The sequence below is a fragment of the Plecotus auritus genome (assembly GCF_963455305.1).
Source record: "Plecotus auritus genome assembly, chromosome: 2".
NCBI classification, from domain to species: Eukaryota; Metazoa; Chordata; class Mammalia; order Chiroptera; family Vespertilionidae; genus Plecotus; species Plecotus auritus.
In genome coordinates, this window is record NC_137771.1 from 21841249 (window position 1) to 21859281 (window position 18033).

Below are 18033 nucleotides of genomic sequence, written 5' to 3' on the forward strand. Positions count from 1 at the left end.
TGGGAGGCTGTACCCTGTTCTTTGGTGACTCTGGCTCTGCTGGTGCCAAGGCTGGCCAAGCACATCTCAGGGGACACTTGCTTCCTACCCTGGTTGCCAAGGGGAGGTACCTGGAGTGCATATCCCGGCTCACACTGGAAAGAGACCACATCGTTCACCAAGTAGCGCTCGCCAGTCTTCACCCCATTACTGGGCACGGCAGGTTCTGGGCAGCTGCTCAAGCCCACCGCTGGAGAAGACAGACAGACGGAAAGGAGAATGGACCAGCCCAGCGGGTCAATGCACTCGCAGGCCGAGGGCGATGCTGGCAGCAGGGAGGAGAGGGGTGCCTCCAGTTGGGCTTTCCCTGCTCTCTGAGTCAAGGCTAGTGCTTCTCAACCCTTTCCCCTCACAGAGCACAGGGAAATTGGAATATTTACCTGGCTCAGTGGCTCCATAGAATACAGCTCCTTAGGACAGGTGGGCATTGTCCTATTAGGAAGTCTGGCTGCCCGCCTGCCTCCTGGGCTTCCCACAAGGCCTTGGGAGATGCCCAGCCCTGGTTCCAAGCCCCTAGACCCATCTCTATGGGCTCCTCCCACATCACTCCTGCCCTGGACTCCCAACGTCTCTCCATTCTCCTCCTCCTAAGAAGACAACTCCTGTAGGCTAAGAAATTGGGAAGGAGGCCAAGGAAAGGCAAGAAGGAAATGAAGCAGTTATCAGAAGGCCAGCTCAGTGATGTCCAGGGCTCAGAGCCCCTGTCTGGGACAGGCTGCCGGGAGAAAGTTGGCCAGTGGATGAGACACTACACTGCCTTCTTTCTCCTGCTGTGTTTTAAAGCCAGGCCAGCTCTTTTCTGAGAGAAGAGCTGGGGGTCCTCGCACTTCACCTCCCATGGCCGCTCTGTTCCTCACTCACCTCTGGACCCAACAGCCTCCCCATCATCCCTCCTCTGAGCCATTCTGTTCCTGTCCATCCTGTGTTCACAGGCACCTGATGTTCTTAATTTCTTTCCTTGAATCCTGGTACTTCCTTGTTCAGCAACTTGAAGTGGGTCCCCATCGCCCAGTACATGGCATCTCACCTTCTCATCCTGACATCCTGATATGCTTCATGATCTTGGCCTGGTCCCTTTCCAAAATCTCCTCTACAGGTTCTCAAATGCTCCTCCCTCCCTTGCCTTTCTTGACTTTTCAAATTCAGCCTGTGTTCATTTAGTCCTTATTATATACCCAGGACTGTGCACAGAGCTCTGCTAGGGCACCTGTCTCAATCTCCCCCCTCTGCCTCCTCCTCCCTGTCCACCCCAGACCATCATCGCCAGAGCAGCACTCTCTGAGCACTGCCTACGAGCAAGGCTGGAGTGAGCGTGTCACACACATGGTCTCATCCACCCGAAGCAGGTCTTAACATCCCATTTCACAGAGACCTGCCCTTAGTAAGCCACAGAGCTGGGATGCAAATCAAACCCTGTCTGACTCCAGGTCTGCCCAGGTGGGGGCCAAAATCTGAGGCCACCTGACCTCACATTGACCCCAGCCCTGCTTTCCCCTCCTGAGAATCATTAAAACTACACAACTATCACTCTAGAAAGTTCCCTCATGCTCTTCCCAGGCAATTCCTGTCCTACATAGGTTTTTTGTGTTTTTTTTTTTTAAATCCTCACTCAAGGATATATTTTCCATTGATCTGCAGACAGAGTGGAAGGGAGAGGAAGAGGGAGAGAAACATTGACATGAGGAAGGCATATCAATTGGCTGCCTCTTGCACTAGTGACGACCAGGGCTGGGGATTGAATGGCAACCAAGGTACATGCCGGGAATAGAACCCACAGCCTTTCAGCCCACAGGCCGATGCTCTAACCACAGAGCAAAACTGGCTAGGGCCTACATAGGCTTGTAAGAAGTGAACGTGATGGTTGTAAATGAAGGCTGTTTGGATCTATGCCCACAAATCTCACCAGCTGGGACAAAAGGCCTTAAGGATCGAATTAAAACCATAATTAAACTGAATTTAAAGTACTTCATCTTGGCTGTCATCTTATTTATCTCTCCCCACTCCTTCCTGCACTCCAAATAGAATACAACTCAGTATTTAGTGGGATGATCACAACTTAGTAACCCGAGGCCTACTTCTTGGAAAGGCAGTGATAGACAGAAGGAGAAGGAGGGGCAGAGTGAAAAAGAGAGAAAGCCAGAGCAAGAGCGTATGGGAGAAAAAATGGAATGGGGAGAAAGGTGAGGCCAGAGAGAGAAAGAAGGATGGAGACATTCTCATTTCTCTTGCATTGCACACCTTGATTATAATTACTTAAGCCATGCTTGCAATAAAGGAAGAATTATTTTTATCATATATAATTTATTACTCTTGAAAGCATATTGTTCCATTTCCATTTCAATTAAATAAACATTAAATATGAGTCATAGCAGTAAACATGACTCTTCAGTACCCTTCAAAACCATTGCCTGATAGCAATTAAACCTCCGTCGGCACCGCTTTGTAGATTATCTACAAAACAAAAAGATAACTACAGGGTCTTGGATCCTAGGAATTTCGGTTTCTAAATACTGATGGGGGCTTTGTTTCTCCCTAGCCTTTTCCCCCCATGAGAGGACAGTGCATGAGAAACATCAGCTGCTGAGAAAACTACCAGCGCCCTTGGGGGAAAAAAATTGAGCAGAGGTGGATTTTTGCCTGGGAATGAGGCAGTAGAATGACAAAGAGATTTAGGAAGAAAGTATGTCTCTGGAAAAAGAAAATAAAGAGAAGATTCTCAGGAACATTTAAGGACTCAAATTCAAATATTGAATAAGGACACAAAAATGCAAAGGACAGAGAAAAGAGGGTAAAAGAAAAAAATGTGGATTGCTTAAAAGACCTGGGATAGTTCACTCCACCAGCTGACTGGAGCCTTAGAGGTTTGTGGAGGAAGGTCCCAGAGGTCCCTGTCCTATCCTCTCCCCCTCAGGGTCTTTGCTTCAAGCTGTCCCAGGTCTCTCCTACTAGGTACTCTTTGGTTCTTTCAGGCTAATCCTCTCCCAACTTCCTGGATAAAGCTCATTTATTTTGGAGACCAGCTGAGCATCTGTATAACACCCAGTGCTGACCCTGTCAGGCCTCTACCAACTGGGCTTCCACCGGACAGGCCCATGCTGTCAGACACAGTGAAGCCAGCCATGCCTTCCCACATTGCCAAAGACAATTGCAACACAGAACCAGGGGTTGGAGAGGCTGTTTTTTTAGCATTAGAGGGGATCACTTCTGTTTTCCCACATCCCAGATTATATACTGGACGTAGGCCAATGACCAGGCCCCCTTTCCATTCCTGGTGTGGACACAGAGGAAGCACAGAGGTTTCTGAGTGACTGACATTTGGGTGAGAATCCTATCTTCACGGACTGTGCAGCCTTATGGAGGTTTTGGATCTCCTCTGAGCTTTCGAGGTCTCATCTAGGTCTGTGATAAGGCTTGAGTGGGATGTAGAAAACACAGCCCCATTATGACCCTTACTCATCCTGGGCACTCAGTACCTGTCTGTTCCCACCCTGAACCCTGTACACAGCTGAGACTCTGGACTCTCACTTTTGTACTCCAGATGGAAGCCAGCTGCTGACACGCTGATATCTGAGTAGAAATGAAGGTAGAGCTGGTTGGAGGTGCTGTTCAGAAGGGCAGGCACAGTTGTTCCTAGGGCAAGAAACAGGGACCACTCAGGCTTAGCCTCCCTGCCCCCGGAGCTCCTCCCTTTTCCTCTTGCTTCTGCTACTTGAGGACGTTCTGCTCCCAAGGACCCAAAATATCCCCAGTGATGACACTCACTAAAAGACAAATTAGCCCTTCTCAGAGTGCTGGGTCTCCAATGTCCAAGGGAGGAGGGAGACCACAAACAACTTTCTGCAAAATGAGCAGGGACAGAGCCTCATGCCAGCAGTAGGCTGAGTTCCTCAGGTGGCCTACGAACTTGGTTCCCTTCCAGCCATCTTCAAAATAACTCTGACATGTCTCATTATCTGGGCAATACAGGCAGTGTAGGCAGTTTATCTGGGGCACAGGACTCCTTTTTATATCTTGGCAACATGGGTTCTGGGGAGGTAGAAGAGGGAAAAGGGGGGGATAAATAAATGGTAATAAAAGGAGACTTGTCCTGGGGTGGTAAACACACAATACAATACTCAGGCAATGCAGAATTGTACACCTGAAACCTGTATAGCTTAATCAGCCAAGGTCACCCCAATAAATTTAATTAAAAAACAATAAAGTCCACCACTACCCTCTGAGTTGAGGTCCATGGAAGTCCCACCTCACCTGAGAAACTCCCCAGCATAGTCACAGTGTTGTCTGCACCGTCAAACACTTCCAGGGAGTCCCAGTTCTGCTCTGTGACAAAACTGATGACTTGAATCTGGGAAGATGGAGGGATTGAATTGCTGGTTAGACAGCCTGTGGATTCCTCCACTTGGTTTTGACCACTGGGCACCTGTTATGGCCCTAACTCTCTCCCTACGGTTCAGGCTGCAAATGTGACACTCGAGGGGTGTGCTTCTGGGTTTGCTCCTTCCCCTTACCTCCAATGTCCCCACAATCTTAAGAAAAACCCCACACAAACCCTTCAAGCCATTTGAAAACTATTTCCTATGAAACTTCTGCAATCTGTGTACTCCAGCTCCAGGCTTACTTCCTTCTCTGGTTGGCTGGAGCCAGTGCCCACCCCTCCTCCTTCCCGGTTACCTGGCTCTCTCCTCACTCCCTACCCCTGCAGCTCCTGGGCCATGAGCTGTCTGTTTTTCTGTTTGTGGGCCTCAACGCCACACTTGGCCTAAAGGGCAGGGACAGGGCTATGTCTCCTCCTGCCACCTGCCTGATGGAGGTGTCTCCTCACCCCTACCTGGATGCCAGCACCTTCGGGGACCATGATCTTCCACACGCAGTTGAGGCTGTTGAGGTAGGGCTCCGGGAAGCCAGGGGACAGAATGGTGCCCCTGCGCTCCGTGAGGTTGCCTCCGCATGGCACTGGGAGGAGGCAACTCTGGTCAGAGGCTTGTCTTTGAGGGTCTCCCAGGGAACCTCCCCAGACTTTTCTCAGGGCTTCCCAGCCTGCTTGTGACCCATAACTTCTCCAGTAGAGCCCCAGTCCCACCCTCTCCCATGAATCCTCCTCATGCAACCCTCTTCAGAGGCCTGGCCCCATACGTGTCCCTTCACACGTCCCTCCACCCCCTAGCAACCTCAGCTCCTCCTCCTTGCTGTCTTCACATTCAACCCACAGGACTAGTCATCTGACTGGAACGGGACTCCCTACTTAAGTTATGCTGCACCCAGGGGCTGCTGTGTGTCCCAGGGTAGCTGCCGGGTCTTGCTGCCTCCCCAGGGAGAAAGGACTGTTTTCCGGCCACCCCTCTCTGAATCCTGGCTGTCCAGGTACTCACCCACACATGTTGGCGCTGAGACATTCCACTGGGCCAAGGCCCCGGGAACAGGGAGGCACTCGATTTCTGGGGACCCCTGCAGAGCATAGCCGGAATTGCATTCGAAGCGGACGATGGCCCCCACGGAGAAGTCACTGCCCAGTCTCTTGCCATAGCGGGGTTCGGGCACAGAGCTGCACTGCGTGGCGCTGGTTCGGGGCACCGCTGCAGGGGACAAGGGCACTGAGGGGCAGGCCTCTCCCCTCTAGAAACGGGCCCAGGAATGGACACACACTGGACTGAACCTGACAGCCTGGACGGGACCCTGAGAGGATCTGGGCACTCTCCCTGAGCAGGGGTGGGGGCTTCCCAGGAGGAGGCCCGTTTACTGAAATAAAGAAGAACACACCATACTGCAGCACAGCTTCTGGAAACCAGGGAGGCAGTGTGAGTCCCCGGCTCAGGCTGCAGGCCCAGCGGTGGTCCTTGCCTTCCCAACGATGCCCCTCACCATCAGGTTCCCACATTCCCTACCAGGGAGAGAGGCCCTTCCTCCACGTCAGTGCCCTCACTTGCTTTTGGTCTCTTCTCCCATGAACTGTAGACCTGCCCAGGGCTCTGATCTCCATCACCTGAATCTCTGCTCTTCCCACCCACAATGGTAGACAGGACCTTTAACCTAAGCCCAGGTATGGCATCGCCTGTGGCAGGATTCCCCCTGCACAGGGCAAGGTAGCTCATCTGGGCAATCAAATGAACAGAACCACATGTAGGCTGAGCCCTAAAAAGGGGACATTCTCCTGGGCAAGGAGAGACTAGGGCCTGCAGGGGACCAGGGCCAGTAAGAAAGGGAACACACACTGGTGACCTGCCTGGTCTGGCTACTCTGAGCTCTTTTAATCCTATCAATAAGGTCATGTTATTGCCCTCATTTAACAGTTGAGAAAACTGGGACTCCAAAAGCTGTAGTAACTGGTGCCCAGTTAGAAAGTGGCAGGGCTGGCATCCAATTCCATGTCCATCTCACTGCCAAGCCTGTGTTTCCCCCACACCTTTCCTGGGCCTTTTGGACAAAACCAAGCTCCATAGGAGAGTCTAGGAAAGGCCTGGGCTGGTCTTCCCACTGCCTTTGGGGCTGTACCAGACAGTATAGGGATAGAATTAGCTTCCCATGTCTGATTTCTCCCCTCATTCAACATGCAGTTTGGTCTGAGAATTGTCTATTGAGTACATGAATGTATAAAATCAAACTGAATTTCAAAGAACTGTCCTGCAAACTAGTAACTGCCCCAAATACCCTAAGAATGAGTCTCCGACTAAGGGGCAGAGGTCACACTGAGTCACTGAAAACCTGAGACTGCCTGGGCCCTCCCAGGTCCACATCCCGCATACCTTGGTAGACAAAGTGGAAGCCTCTGGCTGGTGCTTGGCCTTTGGCACTGAACTTAATGAGAACTTGATTGGAGGTGGCCAAGGGCAGAGATTCCCCTGCCGAGATAAGGGGTGAGGAGGAGAGGAAGACAGTGAGTCTGGAAGTTGGGCCTGGCAGCTGAAATCCTGGCAAGGAAGGAGAGGGTGCCCATCCCCCTCACAGCAATTCCTTCCACATCCAGGTCTTCCTGAAATGAAACCTCACATTTTTACTGCACGTTTCAGTATACAGTTTGCAGAAGGCTTGAGCATCCATGGCCTTACCTTGACCCACAGTCAATGTGAGGTTGGCATGACAAGAGCTCAGTAACCCCAGTTAACAGATCAAGGAAGAGGTTCAGGATGATTAAATGACCTGCCTTGAGAGGAGAAAGCTCCTAAAGATGAGCTGACCCAAGGGATGAGGACAACGGCCATCAGCAAACCAGTTTACTAGGAGAGCTGCCCTCCGTCTGACAGAAGAAAAAGCACCAGCTTCGGGGAAGGAGGGTGCTGTGATCTTTGAGAGGAACTGGCCTTTCCCAGAGTCTCTGTGAAATGATCAATAACCAGAGCGATCGTGTAATTTATTGCCCATCCGAGAACATTTTTGGGACTAAAAGGGCTTGCTCTAAATACTTATACTGGGGCTGTACTTTCAAGTGGAAGCTGGGACTGTCCCAGGCAAAGCAGGACATATTGTCACCCAACCGATAACACACAAACTGGTGGAAACCTGAATGGGTACATGGAGTCTGACAGTGTTTCTATCTCAAGATGAAGGTGTACCTTCTGCTTGATGTGGTACAGACGGACGGAATAAAGACAGCACAGCCAGACCTGCAGCCGGGAAGTGCAGTCTTGGTCGCCATCACCTTCCTGTGGAGCTGAGGGAGTATGGAGTGGCAGGCAATGGCATGGCCACTCTGCATGATGCCCCCCATGAGAATGGCTGCTGACTCTACCAATAGAAGGGAAGTGGGGGCTGCAGAGAGCTAGGCTCCATTTCCACTGCGGTGAGGACTGGAGTTGGAATCAGCCAAGAAGCAGAGAGCTGATGGGATGCTATTGGCCACAGGGAGTGGACAGCCTTTTGCACAGCACACTTAGCGACTTACATGTGACCCAGGTGGCTGAGCCTGTTAGGAGTCATTACAGCTAACTCTTGGCTGCCCGAGCAAAAACAAAACAAAACATCACCCAAAACAAAAACAAAAACAAAAACAAAAACAAAAACAACACTACCAAAACTCATGAAGACAGAGGGTCTCCTTGTTATCTCTACCTTCTCCCCTTGATGGATGTGAGTGGGGCAAAACTCAGCTTTTCCATTCTCCCATCACCTGGCCTGACGTGTGGATGAGGACCCCCCTAACCTCCTACAGAACCCATTTGGACTTTCATTCCTGGACATATGCAGACATCCCTCTCCAAGGCTAAGCAAGTGCTAGTAAATCACTGGACATAAGAAAATATTTCAAAGTTTTAAGGGAGGAAAGCACTCTTGAGAAACCAATGCGAATATTTTTATGTGAACTACAACAAAGAACAGGCAAAATCTCAGAAGACTGTCAATCATGACTGTCACAAGATTAAATCTAGCATTGCACCTGTGAAATCAGAGGAGAAAGACATGTCAAAGGAAAGAACTGAGATTAATAAAGGCTTCAAAGAGATGAGAAATGCTAGTACGTGGCAGATGGATTCTGCAGAAATTGAACAGCGACATGGAGATTAAATTTGGAAAATTCTTCCAGAATTCACAGAAAGAGGATAAAGAGATTAAAATAATGAGGAAAATGATGAGCGACATAGAAGACAGATGAAAAAAATCCAGTATGCATATATCAAGAATTCTAGAGAGAGAGAAGGCAAGAGAAATTGAAGGAGAAAAAAATAAGTTAGGAAAGAAGATAACATTCCTAAGCTTAAGAGAGACTTAAGGTTTGGACTGAAATTGTTCATAAAGTACCAGATCCAATGAATGGAAAATGATTTCTAACCGAAACATCCCGGTGGGCTTTTTGATTTTAGAAATTAAGGAAAATATAAAAGGCATTTAGAAAGAAAAGCACTAGTTACCTACAAAATAAAGAATCAGGTTGGACTCCAACTCATCTGCAACTATAGCTGTTGGAATAGAGTGGAATACTACAATGTTGAAAGAAAAAATTTGTGACCCATAACTTGATTTAGAATCAAGTTGTCAATTATATACTATGTTAAAGGAAATCATTATCATACATGCAAGGTGACAGAAAATATTGCAGTTATGAGCCTTATTAAAAAAAAGAATGAAACTAAGAAAATAAAAAACTTCAGGGATAAAGGCAACCTGGAAAGTACAGTAAAACCTCCAAATTATTATGAATAGGTAATAAAACGAAATGTAAAAATAAAAACTTGTTCTTGAGGAAGAAGTCCATAATTTAAAAATAATTACTAATAACATTAATATAAAAGTCCAAATATATAAAAAACATGGAAATTAGAGATGGGGTCGGTATGAATGGAAAAGTGAGGAGCAATCAACTCAAAACCAAATAAAAACCCAGAAAGAACAAAACAGTCGACAGGTAGCAGACCAGATGTTCCACTAAAATCAGTAAGTAAACTTCCTTTTAAAAGGAAAAGACTGTCAGAGGAAATGAGGAAAGATATGTTAGGCAAACACAGTTATAAAAATTGTTAGAAACAAGAAGATAACAAAATATCACAATTGTATGGGAGATACTTTCATAAAGCATTCTCAATCACTGATATATCAAATAAAAAAGGAAAACGAAGATTGTTGAGTAGTGGTCCCTACATTTTTTCCCACCTCAATACACACTTCACTCCCCTCAGTACAGGTGGCTCATCATCAATGTTTCTCCAAATGAGGAATAAGATATGATCTGAGTATATTTGATGCTATATCTATAGTATCTATCTATCTATCTATCTATCTATCTATCTATCTATCTATCTTTCTATCTAGAGATTTGGAAAAAGCATCCTACCTCAATAGATCCCAATTTACAGTTCTAGTTGGGTGTGAATGTGTGGGGTGATGGTGTAGAAAAATTGGGAACCATTGATATAATGGATTTGAAAAATGAAATTGAGTAAGACTGATCTAATTGCTATTACAAAGCTCATTTAATCCCAGCAATAACTCCAAGAGGTAGAACTTTTACTCTGCATTTTACAGATGAGGAAACTGAACCTCAGGGTAGTCCAGTATTGTGCCCCCAGGCACCTGGCAAGGAAGTGTGAGAGCTGAGGTTAGAGTGCAGGAGGTGAGGCTGCAGGGAGAGCTGAGGCTAGATGCAGGCAGGGAGGCTGCAGGGAGAGCTGAGGTTAGATGCAGGAGGTGAGGCTGCATGGAGAGCTGAGGTTAGATGCAGGAGGTGAGGCTGCAGTGAGAGATGAGGTTAGACGCAGGAGGGGAGGCTGCAGGGAGAGCTGAGGCTAGATGCAGGAGGTGAGGCTGCAGGGAGAGCTGAGGTTAGAGCAGGAGGTGAGGCTGAAGGGAGACTGAGGTTAGATGCAGGAGGTGAGGCTGCAGTGAGAGCTGAGGTTAGATGCAGGAGGGGAGGCTGCAGGGAGAGCTGAGGTTAGATGCAGGAGGGGAGGCTGCAGGGAGAGCTGAGGTTAGAGCAGGAGGGGAGGCTGCAGGGAGAGCTGAGGTTAGATGCAGGAGGGGAGGCTGCAGGGAGAGCTGAGGTTAGATGCAGGCAGGGAGGCTGCAGGGAGAGCTGAGGTTAGAGTGCAGGAGGTGAGGCTGCAGGGAGAGCTGAGGTTAGAGCAGGAGGGGAGGCTGCAGGAGAGCTGAGGCTAGATGCAGGAGGTGAGGCTGCATGGAGAGCTGAGGTTAGAGCAGGAGGGGAGGCTGCAGGGAGAGCTGAGGCTAGATGCAGGAGGTGAGGCTGCAGGGAGAGCTGAGGTTAGAGTGCAGGAGGGGAGGCTGCAGGGAGAGCTGAGGTTAGATGCAGGAGGGGAGGCTGCAGGGAGAGCTGAGGTTAGAGCAGGAGGGGAGGCTGCAGGAGAGCTGAGGCTAGATGCAGGAGGTGAGGCTGCAGGGAGAGCTGAGGTTAGAGTGCAGGAGGGGAGGCTGCAGGGAGAGCTGAGGTTAGATGCAGGAGGGGAGGCTGCATGGAGAGCTGAGGTTAGAGCAGGAGGGGAGGCTGCAGGAGAGCTGAGGTTAGATGCAGGAGGTGAGGCTGCAGGGAGAGCTGAGGTTAGATGCAGGAGGTGAGGCTGCAGGGAGAGCTGAGGTTAGATGCAGGAGGTGAGGCTTCACGGCCTGAGCTGCCCTTGTCTCTGTAAGACATCTGGAGAGAACCTGCATTCTTCTCAGATACTTTGGGAATTTGAAAACAAGCTCTTGGCTACTAAGAGGGCCTCATTTAATCCCCAAGGCAGAATGGTACAAACTACATTCTCTAACCACATGACAATAAAAACAGAAAACAACACAAATGTAACAAGAAGAAAATCCAGGTTCTTGGGGGAAATGGGGGCGAGAAACATTCTTAAACAAGTCCTGGGAGAAAAGAATAAAACTGGATCATGAATTATTTAGAAAGTAACAATGATGAAAACAGTACATATCAAAATTGGTGGCTTGAAACCAAAACTATGCTTAGAGGCAAATATATCGAATATATCGCTGTAAACAAGCTCTTCATTACACAGAGAAAATAACACACAAAACTGTCAATTCAAGACATTAGAACAAGAAGAACAAAATAATCTGAAGAACAAAAGAGGGAGAGAGACATTATGAGAAAAAGGCAGAGGTTAATTAATTAGGAAATAATAACCAACTCCACAGACAAATTGGGAAGTAGATGCAGTAAAAAAGAAAATGAAACAAAACAAATAACACAAAGCCCCTGGTCCAGCGGAGTCAAAGGAGAGGAATACAGCCTTCTAGGAGATATAACCACTAACAGAAAGGAGATTAATTAGTGCCACAATATCCTATATAATAAAAGCCTAATATGCTAAGTGTCCGGTCATCCAGTTGGCCGTTCAACCAATCAAAGCATAACATGCTAATGATATGCTAAGGCCACTCAAGTGCTTGCTATGATGTGCACTGACCACCAGGGGGCAGATGCTCAACCCAGGAGCTGCCCCCTGGTGGTCAGTGTGCTCCCATAGGGCCATGGCTCTTTGGCCACTTGAGTGTGGCTCTTCCACAAAATACCATGGCCTGGGCAAGTCTATTTTGAAGAAGTGGCATTAGAAGAAGTTTAAGTTTAAAAAATTTGGCTCTCAAAAGAAATTTCAATCGTTGTCCTGTTGATATTTGGCTCTGTTGACTAATGAGTTTACCGACCACTGCCATAGGGGGAGTGGCACGGCAGCTAAGGGAGCGGGCCTAAGCCATCAGTAGGACATCCCCTGAGGGCTCCCAGACTGTGAGAGGGCGCAGGCCAGGCTGAGGGACCACCCCCCCCCACCTCGAGTGCACGAATTTTGTGCACCAGGCCTCTAGTATTATATAAGCAATGTTGCTAAATTTAAAATAATTACAAAATAAAATTTTTACTAACACGCCAGCATTCATAACAAAGTAAGATACTGGAACAGGCCAATAACCATAGAAATAGCCCCCTTCTAGGTATGGGCGGTCAGGAACTGACTGCTGTGTGGTAAGAGAAAAAACATTGAAGAGGCAGAGATAAAATAATGAGATAAATTTATGTGCTGAGGATATTACTTCTTGCCTAAAGGACCCAGGAGAATCAGTTGGCAGTGTTAGCATTGTTATGGAGGGTCGGATGACTTTGCAAAAGAAATACACCAAAAATGCCATTCTTCTAATATACTGGCAAAGATCAATTAGGAAACATAACACAGGGAGGCCCATTTACAGTAGCAACAACAATTGCCATGAACTATCTAGGGAAAAAAGCTAACAAAGAATGCATACAGCCTAAATGAAAATTATAACACCTTCCAAAGATTATAAAGGAAACAGATATGGAGAGATAGAGCATGTTCCTGAAGAGGAAGAAGAGTTCCTATTATAAAGATGAGTTATCCCCAATTAATCTATAGGTTTAGCAGATTCCAGTGAAAATTCCAATGCAATTTTTATAAAACTTGACAACATATTTCTAAAATTTATCTGGAGGCACAAGTTAAGCAAGAAAAGCCAATAGAAATTCAAAACAAAGAATGTCCATGAGAACTTATCTTACCATGTTTAAAGTTGTGATATCAAACAATATTATAATGTTACGATAATTAAAGCTTTTTCATATTGATATAAGAGTCAACAGAATAAAAGGTCTAGAAACATACCCTTTCCTTTATAAAAATTTAATATATGTAAATCTGGCATTTTGAAAATACTGTTAGAACAACTGATTAACTAAGTCGGAAAGAATATGATTATATTCCCTATATCAAATAATACATCAAAATAAAGCCCAAAGTTATTAAAACAAAACAATGAAATGAAAAAGAAGTAAAAGAAAACACAGAGGAATATTTATTTCATCAGCATGAAAGTAAAGGAGAAAACCATAAAAGAACAACATTGATAGATTTGATATTATGAGAAATTTAAATTTTCTGACATTAAAACCCACCCTGAAGAAAATTAAATAGCAAATGACACAAATTTAAATAAAATTTAAATTTCCTGACATTAAAACACACCCTGAAGAAAATTAAATGGCAAGTGAAAGGGGAAGGCTTTTTATAACATATGATATAGATAAGAGGTTTTTATAGCATACAATATATATAGCTTATAATAATAAATAAATAAGAAAATAAATAAATAAAAAAATGCTAATAGAAAAATCAACACTAATTCACAAGTGGATTCACAAATAAAAAATGCATGGGCCAATAATTTCATTATAAAAATGTTAACCTAACTAGTAATAAAAAAAGGAAATTAAAAAATGAGACAGCATTTTCACTTTTCAAACTGATAATGCTTTTGCTTTTTAATTACTCAATTTTGTGAGGATAAAACATTCCCTCTTATTCATTGTTGGTGAACAAAGTGGCAAGAACTTTCTAGGGGCATATTTGACAATCTGTTAAAAGAGAATTAAGGATCTCACATATCCTTTAACTTGGTAATTCTACTTCTAGATATTCCAAGGTAACAGAGATATGTATAATGACATGTAGAATACACAGAATTACTATTCAAACGAGTGAAAAATTGGAAACAATCTACATGTTCAATAATAGAGAATTCATTACATAAATTTTAAATAACTATATGATAGACTATTATGCAGCATTTAAAAATCCTATTATAGGATAAAATAATGACAGAGACATAATGACATGCTCATGATGAATATTTCAATAAAAATATGTATATTGCTTTGTTCAATAAAATACGTAAAAGATTAAGTCTAAGCAGATATAAAGACTGGAAACAAGATACACTATCTTTTCAGTGGTTCTTTCTGGGTGGCTTTTATTTATTTTAATTCTCTATATAATTATTTTCTGGTTGGCTGTAAGTTTTCTACAATGAAAATGCAGTATGTTTATAATTGGAGAAATGTGTTGGGGTTAAATATATAACATCGGGGCATGCTATACACCACAGGGGTGGTGCAGACACAGCTTGAGGTGAGAGCGGTTTTGGAAGCCCCCTTCTAGGTATGGGCGGTCAGGAACTGACTGCTGTGTGGTAGAGAGAGCACCAGCGCATGACAACATGACAGACACCCAATGGTGGGGTTCCACCTGTAGGCGGGCTCCTGGGGCCTCTTTCCTTTGAGCTGGCCCGTGAGGCCCTGACCCACCACATCCCCATCGCTGGCCCAGCCCAGGGTACCTGTGTGGGTGCCCGACAGGGAGCTGAGGAGTCGGGAGTGCTGGCTGTGGCCATCGTGCACCTCCACCACGTCATTGAGGGCCGTGTGGAAGAAGGCGAACTGTCCAAACACCACTGCGGGGGGAGACAGTGTGGAGAGCTCAGTGTGGAAGACTGTGCGGCCATGCTGGGGTAAGGACAGGAGGTCTGGGGGACCCTAGACCAGGAAGAGGGAAGCCTCAGAGGGAGTCGTTGGTTCCTGGGGCAAACTCCTTGCTGAGCCTTTCTACTGGCTGATTAGCACACTGGCCAGCACCCAGGCACGGGACGCAGGGAGCTGGGAAGGGCTGGCTAGCTGGCCTCCCACATGGTCAGGATCACACTGAGAACTGCACCGGTGGTCAGGCAGGTGGCGGTGGCCCTGAGCTAATCTACTCCAAGAGAGCGGCTGCTGCAGCTACTCAAGGACATGAAAGGGATTTGGTAATAACCCCCATTTTCCATGTGATCACAGGACCTTGTCCCTAATAGGTGCTTAATAGATGTTTGGTGAGTGACAGCAGGTCTTGCCCTGTGAAGCAGCCAGCTCTCTGCAGGCTGCCCGGTCTCTCTCCTGGGTGGTCAGGATATATCGATGCCTCTGTCCTTTTCGACACCAACTGTGTATAGAAATAGTTCTTATTCCCCCTACAAAGAAGAGACTCAGGGAGAAAGCAGCCGGGCTGGTCACCTGATTGTCCAGGTACCACTGGCCTGTGCTCCCCAGGAACGTTCTGAGTCCCCCAGGGCTGGCAGGACTCGAGACTGTCCCTACTCCTGGGTGAGAAGCCCTGCTTCTTTTTACCTTGGATTCTTGGAACCTGGAGGTTTCTATGCCTTCTCAGGGCCTGCTCCTCATTTTTTCCCTGCTCGTCCTGCTTATAGCTGCTGGACCAGGCTCAGGTCTCAGAAGGAACGATGCGGCTCCTAGCCCCTTCACCTGTATTTGCAACCTAGTTCCATCCCACTCCTCACTTTTCCTGCCCCTTGGTTACCCATCCCTGGGTTCCCAATCGGCCTGGACCTGTAGCATCTCTATTCAGACTTGGGCTGTGCTGGGTAGCCGAGTGCTCCCACCTTCCCTGGGTTCTGCCTGGTTCCTCACTACCCCCATCCCCTTGCTTCTGGCTGACTTGTGCCCTTCCTGTCTCGTATGTCAGGAGTGTATTCTACAGCCCACTTCTGGCATCCAGACTCAGTTTTCCTTTAGGGGACACTGTTCTGCCTGTTCCCACAAAAGGAGTGGATACAATTGGGAGTGGAAGTGGGATACAATTGGGAAGGGCCCGAGGAGTTGGAAGGAGTCAGAAAACAAACAAACAAAAAAACACACAAAATGCCCCATACCATAATCCTTGGGCACAGAGACAAAATACAGGCAGATCTGTCCACTGGTGTAGTTCTGGGGATAGTTGGGGGACAAGACCACTCCATCGGAACCCACATACTGTCCTCCACAGGGGGCTGAAAGAGAAATCAGACAGAGGGCCAGGTGACCTTTTGGGCCTCTCATCAGTGTCCATCCTCTGTCCTGCTCGCTCCCCACTTGAGCTTCCGGCCCTGCTGGGCTGCCATGAAGTGCACAGCCACTGATGTGGAGGAAGGGACTTCTGAGGACATCGCCCTGTCCAGCCCGCGGTCATCCATCCCTGTCCTGACACATGGCCTAAAACTCACCCTGATGCTATCAGCGACCCTCCTGCGCACACGTCAATCCTATCCCTCTAATTATTAACAAGGGCACTGGTCTCTGGTTCTCCTTGTCAGCAGAAGTTCCTAAAATGAGGAGCATTTTAGGAACTTCTTCTGCTGACAAGGAGAACCAGAACTACTCTGCCACTCCCATGGCTGACGTCTGCACCTGGCAGTTATTGTCTGCATGAGTAAATAGCTACGGCTTCCCCAGACTAGCCCCACGACCCAGCCACCTCCTGCTCTCATCCATGTACCCAGCTCCACAGGGGGGTGGGCCTCAGAGCCAAGCTCTTTCACCTGGGCAAAGGGTGCTCTTCAACTTAGGTGGCTACCATGCTCTTGAAGTTCTGACATTTCATCTGCTAGGATTCCATAGTTAACCCACATCCCTGGTCAGCCCACCCTGGGGGCCTTAGTTTTACACATCGGACCTCTAAGTGGTTTTTCATAGGACCAAAAATGAGCTGGCTCATCTTTAAACTCTCTTCTCCCTGGTCTGAGCCACTGGCATGTCTGTGGGCCGTTGTTGAGGACTTCTGAGTATGGGTAGGGACACTGTGATCTGAGAGAGATGACATACTGACAGGGACTAGCATACCTAGTGAATTACCAGCCATTCTCACTTACAGCGAACCCAAGGATCAATCCTGCTTTTGAGGACTCCTTCCCCCCTCCTCCTTCCCCTTGCCCATAGCCTCTTCTGCCTCTGGCATGCCCTCACTCCCTCCTTCTCCCTCCCCACCCCGGCCCCCCTACCTGTGCACACTGGCCGGGGGTTGTTCCACGCAGGCTTCCCATCAGGCCCCAGGATGCAGCTCAGCGTTGATGAGCCCTCCACTTCATAGCCCCCATGGCAGTAGTAGGTAATGGAGGAGCCCAGCTTTAGGTCAGACCCCACTCGTGTGCCGTTCTTGATTGTACCAGGATCAAAGCATGACTCTCGTGGGTTTTCTGGGAAAAGAAACACATACACATATGCAGCACTCATTAGTGGACTGATTCCATGGTGCAGCAGCCATAAGGAAACCCTGACTATAATTAGCCACAGAGCACATATGGTTAGAAATCTAGGGCTGGAAATCATCTTGCAGAGTGAAATTTCACCTCCTCGCTCCGCATTCTTGCCCTGAACTATGAAGGAGGGAACTGTGTAAACCTGTGGGGAGCTTTCTCATCCCTTAGTCCACTCTCCCAGGAGAGGCATGTGATGCTGGGACTGGCAGGAGCTGAGGGTCCTGGATCATATCCCAGCTGCAGACAGGGTCACTGCGGTGAAGGTCAGTGCTTAGGCACAGTCCATCCCTTTGCTCATCTTAGACCACCCACACGCAGCACAGCAGGCCTCCTCAGCCTCCTGTCTCACTTTTGGAGGCTGCTTTCTTTTCCTCTCTTTCTTTTGCCTACAACTGTGCTGCTGGCTGGGGAGGTGGAACTGGCATTGGCTTTGCAGGCTGTCATATCCATACCTTGCAGGCACTTCTGAGCACCAGGGTATCAATACTAGATTTAGGAAGAAAGTAGAAAACCCATTTTAGACTGGGATAAGTCTGGGTCTCCAACACAGTTTTCCAGAGCTTTACATTGGGGCATTGGGTGCTGGCTAGGTCATTAAAATAGTATTTTCCCATTTGGCTAGTGTGCTTATATGTCTTCCCAATTAGGCATACCACAACGTGCCTAACAGGCACCCACTCTGTCCCTCTGCACTGGACC

General features: G+C 47.4%; 1 protein-coding gene across 4 annotated transcripts in view; it reads right to left on the bottom strand.

Annotated features, from left to right (window-relative positions):
• The window catches only part of CSMD2 (CUB and Sushi multiple domains 2), a gene marked incomplete at its 5' end in the record, with an annotated part of 547039 nt that overhangs the window by 82318 nt on the left and 446688 nt on the right, over positions 1-18033 (bottom strand). For all 4 annotated transcript variants that reach the window (XM_080658115.1, XM_080658114.1, XM_080658113.1 and 1 more), the window contains 9 exons: positions 111-229; positions 3565-3669; positions 4288-4384; positions 4868-4992; positions 5409-5612; positions 6780-6875; positions 14608-14721; positions 15973-16089; positions 17077-17271. In XM_080658115.1, the coding sequence (XP_080514241.1) occupies positions 111-229; positions 3565-3669; positions 4288-4384; positions 4868-4992; positions 5409-5612; positions 6780-6875; positions 14608-14721; positions 15973-16089; positions 17077-17271 (1172 nt within the window). The remainder of the gene's footprint in view (positions 1-110; positions 230-3564; positions 3670-4287; positions 4385-4867; positions 4993-5408; positions 5613-6779; positions 6876-14607; positions 14722-15972; positions 16090-17076; positions 17272-18033) is intronic.